Genomic DNA, 20,815 nt, shown 5'->3' with positions numbered 1-20,815 from the left:
CCTTGGGGCCTTGGATGGAGGTGAGGGAGGAGGTGTGGGTGCAGGTTTTGCAATTCCTGCGGTGGCAGGGAAAGGTGCCAGGATGGGAGGGTGGGTTATTGGGGGGCATGGACCTGACCAGGTTGTCACGGAGGGAATGGTCTTTGTGGAAGGCGGAAAGAAGTGGGGAGGGAAATATATCCCTGGTGGTGGGGTCTGTTTGGAGGTGCGGAAATGTCGGTGGATGATTTGGTTTATGCAAAGGTTGGTAGGGTGGAAGATGAGCACCAGGGGCGTTCTGTCCTTGTTACAGTTGAAGGGGTGGGGTCTGAGGGCGGAGGTGCGGGATGTGGATGAGCTGCTTTGGAGGGCATCTTTAACCACGTGGGAAGGGAAATTGTAGTCTCTAAAGAAGGAGGCCACCTGGTGTGTTCTGTGGAGGAACTGGTCCTCCTGGGAGCAGATGCGGTGGAGGCGGAGGAATTGGGAATATAGGATGGCATTTTTGCAGGAGGTCGGGTGGGAAGAGGTGTAATCCAGGTAGCTCTGGGAGTCGGTGGGTTTGTAAAAAATGTCAGTGTCAAGTCAGTCGTCATTAATGGAGATAGAGAGGTCCAGGAAGGGGGGGGGGGAGAGGTGTCAGAGATGGTCCAGGATGGAATTTAAGGTCAGGGTGGAGTGTGTTAGTGAAGTTGATGAATTGCTCCAGCTCCTCGTGATCATCAATGTAGCAGAGAAAGAGATGGGGAGTGATGCCGGTGTAACTACGGAAGATGGACTGTTCTACGTAGCCAATGAAGAGACAGGCATACCTGGGGACCATATGGGTGCCCATGGCTACCCCTTTGGTCTGGAGGAAGTGGGAGGATTCGAAGGAGAAATTATTGAGGGTGAGGATCAGTTCAGCCAAATGAATGAGTGTGTCGGTGGAAGGGTACTGTTGAGGCCATTGGGAGAGAAAGAAACGGAGGGCTGTGTAACTGTAAATCCAGGCTGCTCATTATGATCTCAAAATCAGAGAACACAGCAGCAAACCTCAGTGGAAATGTCAGCAGCACGTTCAATTATGGGCAAGTCATAGCCAAACCTCATCTCTCTCTACACTTGACATCTACTCATGCCTTGGCTGAGATTATCCAAGTCAGCACATCAGAGATACAACAAGATGTTGTGCTCTTAACATTCAGTGCTGCACTCCACAATAGACTTATACCTTGAAGTATATGTAGAAGTCACAAAATGGCATCTCCATAGATATTAAAAGGTTACTTTACTGTAAATAGTCTAAAAAGGCAAGAACTGACAATTAAGTCCATATCCATTATTTAGTTTATTCTAGTTTTCTTTTAAAGAACTTCCACTGATGTGGTCCTCCTAGGCTGTTTTCCTTCTCACTGCCCATATGCGGTACATAAAACAACATTCAAACCCTGAAAAGAAACTAATTTATAAATTATTTTGATTCTTGAATTAAGAACTCATTAGTCAATGTTAGAAGTTTTTGCAATCCTAAATCTTGAATCTATGAATGCATTGAATGTAATACTGTTGTGTATTAAATTACAAGATATTACAAAATTCAGATGTTAACTGACGGTTACCAAAAATTAGCTATGGATCTTTGCAAATGTGAATGGAGAAAAATTACAAAAATTTAGTTAAAGGTACATGTTTATTGTATCCATAGAAAAGTGATAAAAATAATAATCTAAAGACATTTACAGCACGAAAGTAGTTCAGGCTTTTGCGTTTAGTTCATAAGCTTACAGCAATAATTCTCTCACCCCCTCATCCTCTTCCTGTTTCAAATGATCACGGAATCTTCTCTCAAAGCAATTCCTGATTCCTAACTCAAATATTCTTAAATTCTGTGCTCTAACAAGAGAAACTTGTCAAGCAAAATTTCTTTTCTACCTCCTCTCCTTTCTGTTGGCCAATTTTACATCAATAAACCCTTCTTATGAGCTTCTCATCTGGATGTACTACGCAGGAGAACCTTCTTTCATGTTGTTGCTTCTGGATTTAAGTCACAATGTAGACTTAATTATCCTCAGTGCCACAGGCAATGTAAGGGATGATGCAATGCGAACAAAAGTCTCATGTTCAGTCTTTCTTTATTCATCCTTCAAAATTTAAAATAGTACCTTCCTATCATGTTCTAATACATGATTTCATCATTCAAATGTTTCGGAATACAGTTTTTGGTTTTAAAAATTAAACTGTTAAATCTAAGCATAAATATCTGATTAAGAAGCTGAGAAAGCACCTTATTGTGAATGCAAATCAAACAAGTTTGGAATTAATTACAGTAAAAAGATTATTTTACAAGGTCAGAGGTTGACATGCAAAGGCATTGAGCAATCTTTAAGAATATAATGGAGCCATAAGGTTGATCCTTACTTCATTACACTATTGAAATGTTTTTGTAGTTAGTTTCCAGATAAAATGAAAGTTAAAAGTTGATTGTAAAACAAAAGGTTTGCTTAGAGGGCAAGCAATTCTGGGAAAGTGGCCATAAAACGCTGTACGAGATTTTGTTTTATTATATCATGGAATATGGGTATCAACAGCAATGCCAGCATTTGTTGCCACCCAAAGTTGCCCTTGAATCCAGTAGCTTGCTAAATGGACAATAGTCAATCACTTGCTGTGGATCTGAGTTACATGTTGTTGAGACCAGGTAAGGATGGTATATTTCCTTCCATAAGGACATTAATGAACCAGATTGTTGCTTCTTTCCTAAAAAAAACCAATGATAGGTTTGTGGTCTAAATTTTAATTAACTGAATTTAAATTTCACCATCTGATTTGGAGAAACAAAGAGTCATAGAGTCAGACAGCACGGAAACAGACTTCTTCAGTCCAACCAGTCCATGCTGAACATAATCCCAAACTAAACTAGTCTCACCTGTCTGCCTCTGGCTCTTATCCCACGAAACCTTTCTTATTCATGTACTTATCCAAATGCCTTTTAAATGTTGCAATTGTACCCTTATTCTCCATTTCCTCAGGAAGTTCATTCTACATACTAACCACCCTCTATGTAAAAAAAAAATGTGCCTCATGCCTTTTTAAAATCTTTCTCCTCCCATCTTAAAAATGTGGCCCCGAATCTTGAAATCCCCCATTCTATGGAAAAAATTACCATTAACTCTATCTGTACCCATCATTATTTTATAAACTTCTAAAAGGTCACCTCTCTAGCACATACGCTCCAGTGAAAAAAGTCCTAGCCTATCAATCTTTTCTTTATAACTCAAACCTTCCATACCTAGCAACATCCTGGTAAATCTCTTCTGAACCTTCTCCAGCTTAATGATATCTTTCATATGTCAGGGTGATCAGAACTGGACACAGTATTCAGAAGAGGCCTCGGCAATGTCCCGTATAACATCAACATGACTTCCCAACTCCTATACACAAAGGAATGAGCAATGAAGACAAACGTGTCAAATGCCTTTTTAACCATGTTGTCTCTATGTAAGTGTGATGCTGGAAAAGCACCTCTGGTCAGGCAGCATCCGAGGAGCAGGAGAGTTGACGTTTCAAGCATCTGCTCTTCATCAGGAATGTGGTGGTGGGGCCAAGTCGGCTGTGTGATAAATGGGAGGCGGGTGGGGCTGTGGGTGAAAGTAGCTAGGAATGCAATATGTGGATGAAGGTGGGGGGGGGGGGGGGGTGTGAAGGTGATAGGTCGGAGTTGAGGGTAAAGCGGATAGATGAGAAGGAAGATGGACAGGTAGGACAGGTCAAGAGGGTAGTCCTGAGTTGGTGAGTTGGATTTGGGATGAAGTTTTTGGTTTTAAAAATTAAACTGTTAAATCTAAGAGGAGGTGAAAAAACTGGTGAAATCGACATTGATTCCATGTGGATGAGGGTCCCAAGACGGAAGATGAGGTATCCTTCTTCCAGATGTCGGGTGTCTAAGATTTGGCGGTGGAAGAGGACCTGGACTTTCTCCCTGACTATATGGAATGCAAACTTCAAAGGATTATGTACCTGTACCCCTAAGTCCCTCTGTTCTATGACACGACTGAATGCCCAACACTAATTATATAAGCCCTATCCTTGTTTGTTGTACAAAATGCAATACCTTACATTTATCCAGATTGAACACCATCTGCCATTTTTCAGCCCATTGACCCATTTGATCATGATCCTTTTGTAACCTTAGAAACCTTTTTCACTATGCCACCAATTTTGCTGTTGTCTGCAAACTTACTAACTATGCCTTGCATATTCTTATCATATAAATAACAAACAAAAGAGGACCCAATACCGATCCTGTGTAACACTGCTGGTCACAGGCCTCTAGTCTGAAAAACAACCCTCCACCATTACTCTCTGTCTCCTGATGTTAAGCCAATTAGGTATCCAAATGGTAAGTTCATGAGAATGCCATGTGACCTAACTTTACTAATTAGTCTACCATGTGGAAGCTTGTCAAAATCCAAGTAAAGAATGTCTCTTGCTTTGCCCTCAACAATATTTTTGGTAACTGCCTCAAAAGAACTCACCCAAGTTTGTGAGTCACAATTTTCCTCACACAAAGCCACACTGTCTATCTCTAATCAATTTTTGCCTCTCTAAATGTCCATACAAGCTCTCTTTTATAATCACCTCCAACAATTCACCCACAACTGATGTCAGACTCACAGGTCTGTAATTCCCTGATTTGTCCTTACAACCTTTCCTAAACAAAGGTACAACATTAACCACCCTTCAGGCATCAGGTGCCTCACCGTAGTTATAGATGATGCAAATATTTCTGCAAGGGTCTAGCAATTTCCTCCCTTAATTCCCACAACATTCTGGGCTACATGAGATCAGGCCCTGGAGTTTTATCCACCTTATTGTTCTCTAAGATCTCCCAAACTTCCTCTTCTGCAATGTTAACTATTTCTAAAATATCAAATGAACAGATATCATCAATATATTAGCTTGGGCCTCTGGCTTGCTCGTCCAGTGACATCATCATGACATCTCTGCTACTCCATGTGATTTAGAAAATTCAAGAGTGATGGAGATAAAAATAATTTGTTTGCAACTTTGCTTGAACCATCCTAGGGGATGCTGTATTGTCATAGAGATAGGTTATGGGATTAGAAGCTTCCAATGCTTAATTTATCTGGATTTTGGTTAGACGATCTGAAGAGGGGTGGAGGCAGGTTCCATTGAGGCTTTCATGAGGGTACTGGATGATTATTTAAATAGCAACAATGTGTAATGATATGGAGAAAGGTCAGGGAAATGCCACTAAATCATGGTGCTCATTTTCAAGGCTACTACAGACACAATGGACTAAATGGCCTACTTCTGAACTTCAACATTTTTATGATTGCGCTCAAAACCAATTTCAGTTTTGGTCTTGACATAGGCTAAAGCTCATTGAACAGGAAGAACCAAAGGAGATCAATGCTTTGCCCGGTCTGTCTGTTAAATAGAAAAAAATACAAGCTTTATCAATCAGGAAAGGGATCAAGCTTAATTCGGAATTTAGAGGGGGAATTAAGCTGAAAGTTTTATCAGGTTTGAAGTAGAGTAAGAAATCTACAGTATCTCGCAAAGAGTTATGAGGCAGAAGTACGTAACTGAGTTAGTTGTAAGATTGTGACAAGATTGCAGGGTATCCACCAGCAGTCTAGCCAAGTAGCTGAGGTGATCACAGTTGTGAGGTCTTTAACGGAATGTTGGATAATTGCTCACCGAAAAGCTAATGGAATGATCTCCATAATTGTTGTTCCTTGGAAACAGATGGCACATTAAAGACATGTGAAGTGAACTTCAAGTAGTTATGACATACACTTGGGTTGATCCTTAAAGAAGCAAAGGAAACTTCAAGTTTCCTAAGACCGGGGAACTTTGTAGGGTGTGGTTTACAGCATAATTCTTTATAAATGAGAGTATTAAGTTAGCGGTGCTTGCTTTGCTGAATTCCTTCTTGAATACAATTAAATTTGATTTTGTTTAAAAACACTATGCCTTGTGATATAGTTATATCCAGGGTGTTTCAATTTCCCTTCAAACATCAATGGTCCCTAAATGGATAATAACAGTCATGACAAAAAAAAGTATCCCTGTTTTCATTTGCTTATTGTTTCAACCATAAAGATCAGGTTTTACTTTGGAAGAATTTGGTAGCACTTCCACACTTCCAAGCACTCTGAGAATATTGTTCTTGGTGATACATCATTAAGTCTTCCTGACGTATACTAATTATTTGTACTTGTATGGACAGGGCAGATTTGAAAAAGAAAAATGAAGATATTACGAAATTGGCAAGTGTTGTGCACTGTGACAAAAAAATGACGGAGGAGTTATGGGTGAAGATGTGACAGATGAAATTTAATGAAGCGAAGTTGCAAAGTGATACAATCTGTTAAGAAGAATGAGGAGATCCAATAGAAAATAAAATAGGACTGGAAAGGAGCTCCCCAGTTTGATCGACACCAGCCCACGCAAGTAAATCTGCTGTGCCTCTCTCTTGGTGCAGATCACCCCCTGCCAGGCTTACAGTGCTAATGAAAGCTGGAAGAGACTCATAAATGGGCATTAATTGATTTCTCAGAAGATGCATTCCACATTCTAACCCCACATTATGTTAAAGCATTTTATTCCTGTTACCTTTGCTTTAGCACCATTTACCTTCAATCTGTGTCCTCAGTTCTTTATACTTCCCAATGGGACCACTTTTTCCTTTTCTACTCTGTACGGACCCAAATTGATTTTTGAACATCTCTATCAAATCTTCCATCACCCTTCTCTTCACTAAGCCTCAACTTCTCCAATTTGTCCAAGTAATTAAAATTCATCACCCCTCTAACCATTCTCATTGGTCTCTTCTGCACCTGCACTAATGCCTTCATATCTTTAAATATGGTTCCCAGAATTGGACACAATACACCAATAGAGGCTAAACCAGTGTTAAATATAGATTTGTCATTCTTTTTATTCCATGAATCTATTTATAAAGTTGAGCATCTCATTTCCCTTTTTTAAACTGATTTCTCAATTTGCCATATCACCTTCAAGGACTTGTACAACGTTTCTCAGTTGTTATGCTCACTTTCGAACCATTTCCTTTGTGTTATAATGCCTCTTGTTGTTTCAGTAAGCTATTTTACTTGCACATTTCTGCACTAAAGTTCATTTGACATGCCCTGTCTACCAGTCTGTCTTTCGCCTTTTGAAGTCTAGCGCACACGCTTGACTTGGCTTTTGACCTGGCGCAGACTGGCAATTTTGGAAGGGGGACAGAATTGTATGCGATGTTAGGAAGCGAAGCTCTGTGCCCATCATCTGCCTGCCACTCTGGCATATCAACAAAGCATCATAGGCAGCTGGTTGCTTGCTAACCCTCGACCATCCCCTTTCCTGCCTCCCAATGTTTGCTTCATTCCCCTTTCTAAGGTACTGGCTAGCAAACCCCCACACATTGTGAAATCCAGCCTCCAGTGATGCTCCTGGTTGGTGACAGACACTGTCTGCAGTTCCAGTGGTAGCCAGTATTCCTGGAGAGCTGTCAACCCTCTAATTGGCCAGTAGTTATTGGAGGTGGGGCATTCTACCTCACGAGGGCAGAAATCGTAACCATGTGCAATTAATTGTCCGAGCTTTGGAGAACTGCATTACGGCTTGCCTCATCCAAAAATTTCCAGTCAGTTGACGAGACTACTGTCTCAAAACCCAATTGGTTAAGTGTTTATCTTTCACAATGCATTAGTCCTAATGCCATTTTCCATCCTATGCCCATTATTTCTTTTACCTTCAACTACCTGAACAGATTTTCTGCTTCAATTACTAAATTTCAAGGATCTTATGTTCTTTTTGCTAAGCCAGAGTTGTATTCAATATTTTGGATGGTTTCTGACTATGACGTTTATCAAATTCCATAACGATATCTTACCAAACTTGCCTTGCTTGATTAATTCTGTACCATGCCCCTATGGTGTCTCTCACAGTTCACCTCATTTTACCACATGCTGTCCCCAAAACAACTTGCTGCTCAGTGGATATCCCAGAATTCACCAACATCCTTTGGGCCCATGCCATCTTTCAAAGCCCAGACAAGTCAGATCTGTGCTGCATGGTTGCTGATATTTGCCCAGGACATAGCAGGCAGGGAGAAATCAGCACTTCACTTCTGGCTTCTGGAGGTGGGCAGGCAATGTAACTAACCCAGCGAAAAACGGTTTAAGATGAAAAAAAGCATGTCCAATCAAAATACCTAGTCCACTACCTGCGAGTAGCCTGACTGAAAATGACTTTAAAGACTATACAGAACTATTGGCTAGATATATCGACGTACAATAGTCTGCTTCGTCCTAACTTAAATTCATATTCAGCCCCCTTTAATAGGTGCCTATCATTACAAAAAGCTTGCTGAAGACCCACGAAAGGACATAAAATTAGTAATTTGCAATGCAACTAATTCAATCTGGGAGCAGGGCCAGATCTATGGCTTGATGAAGCTTTTAGTGCACATATCTTTAAACTAATGCAAATGATCCTGGAAACATATTTTGCCCTGAACAGATTTGTGCTTAGAATGTTACTTTCCACAAATGTTAATGTAATGGCCCTCAATTATCTGAGTTAGCTCTGTCTGTCTTTTTGAAAATGAACATTATGTTGGCTACTGTCCAGTCCTCAGCCATTTACATACTCAAATAAAACCCTGACTTCTTCAGACAAAATATCCTGAATGGTGCAAACAATGTCATTTTACACATCAATCTTCCTTACACAAATGAGCATCTAAATTTCTTTGAAGTTTACTTTAACCATTCTGCTGCAAACCTCATGGTGAATCCTCAAAAGCCAGGTAGTCAATGGCTCATTTTATTTGCATTAATAACCAAGTACGTAGGTTAATATTGAGGTGACCTGAGTGATGGAAATCTGGTTTTCAAATCCTTTCATTGTGCTGAACTGTATTAGAACATTGTTCAAAATTACAGAAAATCCCAGTTGCTGCATTCAGTTTTGAGCAACATTTTAAACTATATACACTTTAAGCCATATATTTAGATGGTTAAATTAGTTATTTATCCTATCTAAAACTGAACAAATTTCAAATGAAACCAGACTTGTTTGTACCTTTCTCAGGTGCCAAAATGGAGAGATGAAAACCTATTCTGCATTTCATCCTCAGGACCTCTCAAATATTGATGCCACAATGATTCAAATAATATACAGACTTTGCTGACTGACAGCTTGAACAGTTAAAGCCATTTGCAGTTTCTAATGAGTGGTATAATGCCTGTTGAAGGATCACCTTTCAAAAGTAACAGAAATTGAGTGAAGCATCTGCCAGATTTTGTAAATAACATTCATAACATTTCTGTTCTAGTCTCTCCCTTCTTGTATTTTCTATCTTGTGAATAGTTACTGATCCTTTTACTATGACTGACAGCTCATGCTCTAGAAACCCATCTCCTATACTGTCAAGTCGACAAATCTCCAACATCTCGAGCTCAAAGTCACAGTTAGGACCATTATTTTACAGAAATATTTGTCTAAGTCGACATCTATTCTTGAAACTCCCATTCTCTGCAAGGTCTGCACATCAATGCCCCTTTTTGTGTGTTAATCTTTCTAGAATTATTATCATGCAATCCAATTTAGCTATCTAAAGTTTAATTAAAATTATTCTGTTCCTTCTTAACATCCTGCTTCTAATTCACAGTCCAGCCAAATGTCCATTATGGAAGTATGATTTCCACTCCATTTATTCTTCACACATTTACCAGCTCATTTCTTGCTCTGTTCTTGACCCTAAGGGCTTCTGTTTTACCTTTGTTTGATCCTTATATAAGGGAAAACAATTTCCATTTTAATACTAGCAATTTCAGTGCTTTACTAAATGGCTTAAGTAACCTATCATTTGCTTTTCACTTTGCACTAACTATGCAATTGTCGACATGATCAGATCTCTGCATTTTACCATATCACACTGCTAGGTCATTGGCACACATGCAAGACAACTGGATAGGTTTATACACATGCTTTTTCTAAATAATGAAACTACTGTCATTCCAAACTGATAGCAACCACTCGATACATCTAAACAATGCATAATATTTGCCATTCTGACTTTATGTTCCAACAGCCTGCAATTGGGAGGCACGGTGGCACAGTGGTTAGCACTGTTGCCTCACAGCGCCAGAGACCTGGGTTCAGGCAACTGTCTGTGTGGAGTTTGCACATTCTCCCTATGTCTGCGTGGGTTTCCTCCAGGTGCTCCGGTTTCCTCCCACAGTCCAAAAATGTGCAGGTTAAGTGAATTGGCCATGCAAAATTGCCCCATAGAGTTAGGTGAAGGGGTAAATGTAGGGGAATGGGTCTGGGTGGGTTGCTCTTTGGAGGGTCGGTGTGGACTTGTTGGGTCAAAGGGCCTGTTTCCACTCTAAGTAATCTAATCTAATTTTTAACTACAAACTCTCCCCCTTGTTTATTTAAAATGCCCTTCTCTCATCCTTGCTAATTCTCGGTCTTCCTGCTTCTTTCTCATCTACAGTGTAGTCCAAGGATTTGAGTCTAACAGAGGGCTGTTCTATTTTCTAATCTCTAAGTATCTCTTGTCCAGCAAAACACAGCTGTGCAATAGTGTGCTGCCTCATTACTTTTCCAAGCATCCATTATCATATCCTTCTAAACCCGTCAGAAACAATTTACACTGAGAAACTCAACTCAGTGTTACTATAGAGAGCTACAATAATAGCATGTGCGTGGACACTGAAATAACTTTTACCTTAATATTAAAGACTTGTGGTATTGGTGCTTGTTTGTACAACTCCAACTGATCCTTTGTCGAAGAGGCCCACAGAGTTATCAGGTTTAGCTTCTGTTGAAACCGTGTAAAATCCTTCAATAACTCTTCTATTTCGTTTTGTTTATCAGGCAAATTCCTTGACACCTATGAAATAAAAAAAACACAGGAAAACCGAAGCTGATTCAGATCAGTATTTTTAACTCTTAGTATAATTTAATGGAACATTTACTTTGCAGTTGCATTTCAGAACTAGAAGGATTTTTTTTACTGAAAGTTTATGTTGCATTGAAATAATCAGTTCTTCTCCATTTCTTTTATATGCATGTTCCAGCTTGCATTAATGGAATATTACCTTCAGCCTGTCTGAGTACAATGTATTAATGACAAATCCAGCCATCCTAATCTCTGATGATGAGCCATTTACAGGAGACAATAAATCTAAAACATCAGGAGGAGACCTCAGAAATAACTGTTTCCATGGCAACGGCTGCTGCTGAGGTGCAGCAAAATTTGACGAACTGGTGATGTTGAACTGGCTGAATGCCTATGAGACCCTACATTTCTGAACCGTTTTACTTACCACATATAGAACACCATAGGCAAATGTACAACGCTAACTGGCAAGTGTGAACCTTTTCAGTCTAAAACCCTGTGACTACAGGTCCTATCCCGGATTGCCATGGCTCAGGCAGCACATCTACCTGTGATAGAAGGTTTTGAGTTTAAGTCCCACTCCAGAATCTTGAGCAACAAGGGAGTGCTGGACTATCAGATGAGATGTTAAACCAAAGGTTCATTTGCATCTCACATGCAACCTTTTTGTAGCCTTGACCTGACTGACCACACCATTTGCCTTCAGTGCTTCTCTCAGACATCCAGCTGAGTGGGACTATGCTCACCCGACTCTATTCTTATCCAATCAGTCATAGATAATGAATCAACTGCAATGGTTTCTCTCTCTTTCTGCTCCTGCATCTGCAGTGTCCCAGAAGGAGCTATGTTGTGGAGTCATAAACTATTACAGCATGGAAAGGTGCCATTTGGTCCACCATGCTCATATTGGTTCATCATGCACCTTTCCGTTCTAATTGTAATTCCCAGAAGTTGGCTGGTGGTCTTTTTATGCTATGGCATTTCAATTATTCATCCAAATACATCTTTAATGTTGTGATGGTTCCCACCTGTACACTCATAGGTGCTGAGTTCCAGATACACACCATGCTTTGGGTTACAACTCATCCTAAAATACCTTCCAAGTATTTTACCCACTACTTTAAATTAAAGGCTCCTGGTTATTGACCCCTCTAGTAAGGAGAAAGGATCCTTCAAATCTAACCCATTTATGCGCCTCATAATTTTATCACCTCAATCAGGTTTCACCTTATCTGCTGTGAAGAAAACTTGAACTCACAACCTTCTGTCTTAGGTGGGTGTGCTGTCTAAGACATAGCTATCCTGCATAGCCCAGGCAATAAGCCAATGAATCACCTCTCCATCCTCTTCAATGCAATCACATCTTTCTTAGTGAGTGGCAGCCAGAATGACACACATTACAGCTGTTTCTCCTCATCCAAAAACACAGCATTGGCATCCAATGCATATGCTGAAAAAAAAATGCAGCTCGACCTGAACAACACCTTTTCCGAATCTTCTGCTATCTCTGAATTTCTTCCCTAAACTTCTTTGCTTCTCCATTATTCCTGCTTGCATTAAGGCTCTCTTTAATACTCATCTACCCTAATACATCCCTATACGGTTTTATGTGAAATTTTGTTTGCTAACATGTCTTTCGCGGGATTAACAGTATTAAAAGTTGGTAAATAAATATCTGGTGTCATTGATGAGGTAAACAATCCAGAGCAAGGGATAGTAAGCCTGGGATCCATTGCTGTCCTTGGCTCAGGGCTCCTGGCTTTGGACGACGGCTTGAGAACAGCAGTCCCACACAGTCCTAGCAAAGTGGCCCAGCTCCTGGCCCAAGTACAGTAGGCCGCCTAAAGCCCCAGGACTGACTATTGGGCCTGGAATTGTGCCGGACCCGGGAAAGATTCAATTACACTGTTTCAAAGTTCTTCCCTGTGCCCTGGTCAACTTTTATCCTTTGACCAACATGATCAAAGCAAACTAGTTGGTCATTATCTCATTGCTACTGCTGGAACCTTGTCATATACAAAGTGGCTGGCACATTTACTCCATTATAACAAACTACTTCAGTTACTGTAAAGTGTTCTGCAATATCCCAAGGTCAATAAACTTGCTCATTAAAAGCATTTTTTTCTTAGCTTGATGTGTTCAGCAATACTTTTTCTGTCATGATGTCTTTTATTTAATGCAAGAAAAAAAACTTGTAACCAAGTTGAAACTTATAAAAATAAAGATTTGCTATACTATGTTGACAGTGGTTGAACCATCCATAACCAAAAAGTCCTATAGACACCTATCAATTATAATCAGGAAAGCTTTTTCAATGACTGGTTGGGAGATGTTTCTCTTAGGCTTAAATTGAAAACCACAGCAGGTACAAGGCTGCATTCACCAAGAAAAACTTGGTCAAAATTCCTTCTCCATTTTGCATCCCCATACCTAGACACAGTTCAAATAATAAAATCAAGCCAACATTCTTATGCGTTTTCACAAAACTTCATTAATATCTATTGAAGTTTTGTTTTAAAATTACGTTTGGTTGTGGTAATTAATGTTTCAAACCACAGTCATTGCTGTAATATTGGTAATCTGAATTGCAAACATATTATGGTTAATTCTCTGCCACCAATCCTTCTTACTAGTATTAGTTGAGCTCCTGATACCAAAAGTGGGGAGGATATCCATGTGATGTATTCAGGAGAAGATAGATTTGGTCTAGATGAAGCAGTCAAGGTTTATCACATATTACGTTGTAGATGGTGACATTAATCAAAGATATATGGTTGCCTCTTGTGAGACATCAGCCTCAACTTAGCATGAACAGGAAGTACAATCACTGATGTACTCACAACACACAACTCATGGAGAATTCCCACTGAAGAATTCTTGAGGACACAACAGCATCATACAGAGAACAAAAGAGTGGTTAGCTCCTCCTAGAAACAGTCTTTTGTAGCCTGATGGATGGAATTTATCTTATGATATCACTTAATTCTTTCAGGTTACTAACTGTCTTCTGTAACAATATTGACATGCAAGGACATAATGCCTATAGTTAAAACTAGTCATTGCAATTGTATATCAGAATAGGTTCACAGTGAGGTTTCAGCTTTTCTAACTGATAAGGAGAATAAGGCCTCAAAAGGGGATCAGAGATGAAGTATAGATCTGACCAGATATAATATCCATTACACAATCAGAGAATACCAACATTGAAGAAAGAGACTATTTGGCCTATCGAGTCTGCACCAACCCTCTGAAGAGCATCCCACCCAGACCACTCGCCCAACACATCCCTGCAACCTTTGTGCCTAATCTGTACATCCATGGACACTATGGGACAATTTTAGCATGGCTAAATCGGCTAACCTACACATCTTTGGACTGGGGGTGGAAACTGGAGTACCTGAAGGAAATCCACGCAGACACAGAGAGAATATGCAACCTCCACACAGACAGCTCACCCAGGAATGGAATCAAACCTGGGTACCTGGCACTGTGAGGTAGCAGTGCTAACCACTATCCAAATTATGCTTTTGACATTTCAATTGAAAAGTTTGATTCAAAGATGTTTCCTGAATTATAATGTTAACATCACTGGAAAACAAAGGCACAGTTGCATCCATATCTCGACTTTCCTGGTAAAGCTATAAATGCTTTACTTTAAAGATGGTTCCTGTACAGACATATCCCTACTGAGCTATAGCCATCCATTCCACTCCTGTACTTTTCTCTTCTGGTCCCACAGTATATAATTGTCAGCTTATTCCACAACTTAAGGCTGCCTGTTCATTTCCATCCTTTGCACTTCATGCTCTAGCTTTTATTGGCTATATTCTTTGATTGCTGCATCAGGGTGTTACTCTGCTTGATGATGCTCTTCTGTTTAATTGGCATAACTGCACTTCTGTCGAGTTTTTCAAATTTAAGTTAGGAGACAAGAGTCTATTTCAGCTTTTTCCTTGTTAATCCCTAGGCCCCCTGCACTGAAATTCACAACTCTTTTTAATCTTAATGCTTATAATTCAACTCATCCAAAACTTTGCAGTCCATGTCTTTTACGGGGTCTAAATCTGGCATTGGGTGGGGGAATGGGAGTCACTTCTGCTGGGGGATGAATCAGCTTTGCTCAAGAATCATGCAGTTCTCAGCTCATTATGTAGACATGCATTAGAAAGACAACAAAACTTAGTGAGTGGGCGGGCAGGAAGTTCTCAATCCAGCTGGGATCTTCCAGCATTCAAGGTACATCCTTCCTTCTTCCTGGTGCTGCCTTTGCTCCACTCTGTAGTCCCTACACTATAACTTTATCATTAACGTTGGTTTAAAGCCATATAACTAGAAGGACAAGGAAGCAAGACTGATGAGTCACTGGACCAGAAATGTTAACTCTGCTTTCTTCCCACAGATGCTGCCAGAGCTGCTGAGTTTCTCCAGCGATTCCTGTTTTATTTTCAGAATCCCAACTACTTAAATAGCACCACAGTCTTGCTTGTCTTCATGCCCTTCTTTACCAGTTATTATCAGTTCCTCCAATTCCAGTTCTCTGTTCATCACCTCTCCATGCCAACATTGACAGATAGGTTTCCTGGCAAGGTAAAACTTAGAAAGCTATTCTTTAAATTCTTCCTTTTTTTTAAATGGCCCTGTTAAAATTTAACCTGGACAGGATTCATGCCACTTTCCTATCTTTTTCCTCTTTTGGTACAAAGTCCAAGTTTTGAAACCTTCTGTGACATTGTTTTGCGTTTTTGCAGATAAATGCAAGTTGTTAATGTCAGAGGCATTTGTTCTACTATGGCCAAGAAATGTCTTTAAGAAATGTATTTATATCTTTGACAGAGTTAATTATGTACATCAACAGCACAGTACCAGGCCCTTTGGTCCAACCAGTCCATGCCGAACATTATCCCAACCTAAACCTATCCCATCTGCCTGCTCCTGGCCCATATCCCTCGAATCCTTTCCTATTCATGTCCTTATCTAAAATGTTGTAACCGTGCCCCGGTCCACCATTTCCTCAGGAAGCTCATTCCACATGCGAATCACCCTCCAGACAAAATAAAATTGCCCCTCATATCTTTTTAAAATCTCTCACCTCTCACATTAAAAATATGCCTTCAGTCTTGCGATTCTCTGTCCAGAGAAAAATTACCCACTATTAACCCTATCTATACACCTCATGTTTTTATAAAGTTCTGTACAATCATCTCCCAACCTCCTACATTCTAGTGAACAAAGACCCAGTCTGTCCAGCCTTCATAACTCAAATCTTCCATGCTGAGTAACACCATACAGAAAAAAAAGTGTTTAAGCATATGTTCCCAAGTACTTTAAAGTGAGCCATATAAATACATATTGATGCCTTATAGATTACTCTAGTTGCTATATTTTTTGCGAGAAGTCTTCTTGGTGTCTTGCTTTTTTTCATAAACATTTTGTAACTAACTTCACCTCTGATTTCACTCCAACAACATTATGAGGGAACGGTGTTCACTACTCACCTATTTTAAAATCGGAATATGATTATCTGCTTCCAGGCATTTTAACCAAAGGCTTTTCAGTCAAGCAGTGGCCAAAGGAAATGACTAAGTACTGATGAGCATACAAACAGCTTTGGTTATAATTCTGAGAATAATCACTCTTGCTTACTGGAATATAATTTCTACTTAATACTGCACTCCCAACCATCCAATATTTCTATGTAGACAACATAGAGGAGACATCACTCCACAAGCTATACAGACAGAATAGTGTTATGAACATGCTATTTGACATAATTATTTTGAAGGATTCATGTTAAAGGAGGAATTGCAATAGTAGTTCATTTGGATACCTGAACCTTTGTTTGATTTTAAATGGGTCACTTGAAAGACTTATTTTAAAAAAGATACTCCGCAGACGCCAAATACATTCAGCTAATTGTTTGGATGCACGTACTAGAAATCCCATGCTCAGATTTACAGTTTTACTTTGGATATCAATTGGGTTTCAATTGGGATATAGCTGCCACAGACTATATCCTCTGGCTTTCTGCGAAACCCTTTTGGAGAGTCCAACATGAAGCCTGAAAAACTGATGTAGTTGTCCTCCTGTAAAAAGCCTTTGAATTCTCTGCAATGTTCCCTGTGACAATTCGTGTGTTCAGTGACGCCTCTCTATTAGTGCCAGGATGCTGACTGAATGTCACCTTGCACACTTCATAGTGTTTTTTTTCCCTTACAAGACTAATTATTGACTAAAATGTTCATTCTTGTTTTTCTTCTTGATATTTGGTGTATTTGTGCTATTTAGAAGGTTGAGTATTTATACATTCCTTTTGAAAACTGTATTTCAACTTAAATCTTTGCATGAAAGGTCCTGCTTTTACAACAAATCAATAGTTTTGTTGTTTACTAAAGAAGCCTGGATGATTTGGCTCATCCTAATAGAGCCAAAATATTATAATTCGTCATTTTGCTCACTGGTGGAGCATTTCAATTTATATTGTGACCAGTGAAGTGCTGGGACTAGACAGTGGCAGTGCACAGTACAGCCTAAGTCATTAAAACAGACAGAGAGAGGAAAGAACTGCAATCCTTCTGATCCAAATGTCACATCGTTAACCTTACAAATGCCGATGGTTAATCCAGGCAACAGCAAGTTGCTGATTTGGTTTCATTGGTACTGCTTTTGCTTCTGAGTCAATACATCACAAATAAAAATCTAATTTTAAGATTCTCACATGAAAGCCAGACCAACTATCCAGTACTAAGCGAGTGACATGGTGGCTATGTTGTTGTCCTTTGGATTTTACATGAAGTTAAGGTCTTGCCAAATTTTATGATGGTTCAAACAGTATTAAGGTGCTCAATCAGAGCAATCAAAGTGGATTCATTGTCTTTTCAACAAATAGAATTGTGAAATCTTGTCAGAAGCGACACTGAAGCTATTTTCCCCAACATTATCACAATAATGAATTATATTATAGAATCACTACAGTGTTGAAACAGGCCATTTGACTCAACAAGTCCACACTGACCCTCTGAAGAGTATCCCACCCAGACATATTCTCCTACCCTATTGCTCTGCATTTCCCCTGACTAACGCCCCAAGCCTACACATCCCTGAACACTATGGACAATTTCACATGGCCAATTCACCTAACCTGCACACCTTTGGACTGCAGGAGGGAACAAGAGCACTCGGAGAAAACACACTCAGACATGGGGAGAATGTGCAAACTCCACACAGACAGTTGCCTGAGGCTGGAATCAAACCAGGGTAAGCTCAGAAATGTTATACAGTACCATAGAAAGTAAAGTCATTTGGTAAGATGTATTTTGAAAGGACATATAATTATTGGACTCCAACTAAATTTTCTGGATATCATGGCTACTATTGGATTGGTACTAATTTTTCAGCCTAAGATAAACAAGTGCCCAGTTCACCAGAGAGAATAAAAATAGTGCCGATGATTAAATGCATTTGGTCTGGGGATTAGATGATTGACCAAAAGGTAGAATACAGATTGGTATTTCACAAGTATCACTTGCCACCATCTGACTGTGAAGCGCCACTTATAGTCACCCTGAATAAGCATGCAGAACAGAACAAGTATGCTTGAAGTTGGGTGGAAATCAAAGCAATTGTGACGAAACATAATTTGGATAAGTGACAGGAATACACCAGTCAAATCAAAGGAAATTTCAAACAGAACCTATCACCACAAGCTGGGACCAGATAGAAAACATTTCAATCAGTAGTTATCAGGTACACAGAAATCGAAAAATCTCTCTACGTTTTGCAGCTACTTAACTCATGCTGTGTTCCACTTGAGAATAGATTGCATTTGACACAAGTAGTGCATATTATCAGATTTTAAGTGACTTGACCAGTGAAAGAAAAAAAAGGTTATATCAGCAGTAGAGATAATGTACTCACTTAAGAAAGAAATGTTGATAAAAATGGATTTTGAACCCTCCAGAGCCCAAATACTGGATATTTGATTGCCAAAGTAAACTTCAGAGAGAAAGGTTCTTCAGAAAACAGAGGTGATTCTGAAAATTGCCAGGTTGACTAAAGGAAGTAAGGCATGGATATATTGGAGAAAAAAAAAACAGGGGAAATCGGTGTTTGGTTCAGGCAAAGATAGACCATTATAACATAGCTGAGCAAGTTAACTTAGGAGCTTGAGCCACTCAAAAGTAGCAAATGGAACCATACACAAATTGGGATGTGAGGGCAACTGAAGCAAACAAATCTTTGGTTTGACATTTGGCAAATTAAAGATAATTAGCTTGAAGAATATTATTCTCACAACAGATTGATTTTTATGTTTTGTGTACTTTACTGATATCCTTTTAATTAAAGGCCATACAAAGTTATTACATTCAGTACTCCATCCAGTGCAGATTATTTATAAGTTCTAGTGTACAATATTAGCATTAACTTGTGTGCATTCTATTTCTGTCAAGTGTGGGGTAACCTCTTAATCAGATATTATTGAGCTTGCAATTGTAAGACATATTAACTTGCCAGTACAATGGAAAAGGGAGATCTTCAAGGCAAGTTACTTCTGTACTGTTTTAATGTTTTTTTAAAAATTGGAATCTGTGATGAAAGGTGGCAAAAAAAGTTGGTGTCAGTCATTAAACTAACCACTGGAAAATTGAAACCAATTAAAAGCTGGTATAGCCAATTTAGCAAATAAAGGTTTGTGGGAAGGAACAAAATGCTCCTTATGAGTGACAGAACGGCCACTTTTAATATCCAGGATCAGAAATAGCTGATCAGTGGGATGTAAATGTATTGGGCTGAGCTTGCGCAGGTAAATATGTGAGAGCAAGAGAGTAAATGTTTTGACGTAGCTCGTTAGTCAGAGCGCATTAACTTGGAGAAAGCTGAATCTGGAAAATATTTTTTTATTAAATTTGAAATACACAGGGTATTTGTCATGATTCTCAGAGGATACAGTTTATCTTGCGACAGTTGAAGTACACACAGTCCATCTTCCATATTCTTCTCCTCTGATAATCTTTTAGATATTGGATTCATCTCAGACAGACTCTAAGAGATTTCTGCTGTCACACTGCATGGCTATAGTAAATATTATCAGACAGATCAAAATGATACTTTTTATTAATTAGTGAAATGTGAATGACGATGGCTGGGTTAACATTCTTTGTCCATTCCTAATAGCCCTGCATTTTTGGATCTCTGCAGTCCTTGGCATGTAAGGACACCTGGTGCTGTTAGGAAGATCAATTCCAGAAATTTGATTCAGCGAGAGTGAAAGAACAATGATATAGTTGCAAGTCAGGATGGTGTATGGCTTACCGGAGAACCTGCAGATGGTGGTGTTCACATGTATCTGCTGCCCTTGTCCTTGTATATTATCAAAGTCATGAGTTAAGAAGATGCTATTAAAGGTGTCCTCATGAATGACTGCAGTGCATCTTCTATTTGAGACACATAGATGCCACTGTGCTAGACAGGGTGCCAAACAAATGGGCTGCTTTGTTTTGGATGGTATCTACTTTGGGTATTGTTGGAACTGTACCTCTTCTTGCCAATTGCAGAGAATTCCAACTGATTTGTGCTTTACAGAGACAGGCAGTCAGTTAATCATTACAGAATTCCTAGCCTCTGACCTGCTCCTGGCCACATCATTTACAGGTTGCTCCAGCTCAATTTCTGGTCAAAGGAAACCCCCCAGGATGGTGATAACAGAGAATTCAATAATGATACCAGTGAAGTTCAGGGCAATAGTTAGGTTGTCTCTTGTTGGAGATGGTCATTGCCTGGGACTTATGTGGTGCAAATTTTACTTGCCACTTATCAGGCCAAACCTGGATGTGATCATGGTCTCGCTGCCAGCTTCATTATCGGATAAACTGCGAATGGTGCTGAATATTGTGCAGTCATCAGCAAACATCC

The 20,815-nt window shown here is 39.5% G+C and overlaps 1 protein-coding gene across 16 annotated transcripts in view; it reads right to left on the bottom strand.

Moving 5' to 3' along the window:
• dmd (dystrophin) overlaps positions 1-20,815 on the bottom strand; it is a 1,983,813-nt gene that overhangs the window by 512,010 nt on the left and 1,450,988 nt on the right. For all 16 annotated transcript variants that reach the window (XM_072585000.1, XM_072584994.1, XM_072584999.1 and 13 more), the window contains one exon: positions 10,733-10,897. In XM_072585000.1, coding sequence (XP_072441101.1) covers positions 10,733-10,897 — 165 coding nt within the window. The remainder of the gene's footprint in view (positions 1-10,732; positions 10,898-20,815) is intronic.

The sequence above is a fragment of the Chiloscyllium punctatum genome, chromosome 15 (genome assembly GCF_047496795.1).
Source record: "Chiloscyllium punctatum isolate Juve2018m chromosome 15, sChiPun1.3, whole genome shotgun sequence".
In the NCBI taxonomy this organism is placed as follows: Eukaryota; Metazoa; Chordata; class Chondrichthyes; order Orectolobiformes; family Hemiscylliidae; genus Chiloscyllium; species Chiloscyllium punctatum.
This window is presented reverse-complemented; position numbering and strand designations above follow the sequence as displayed.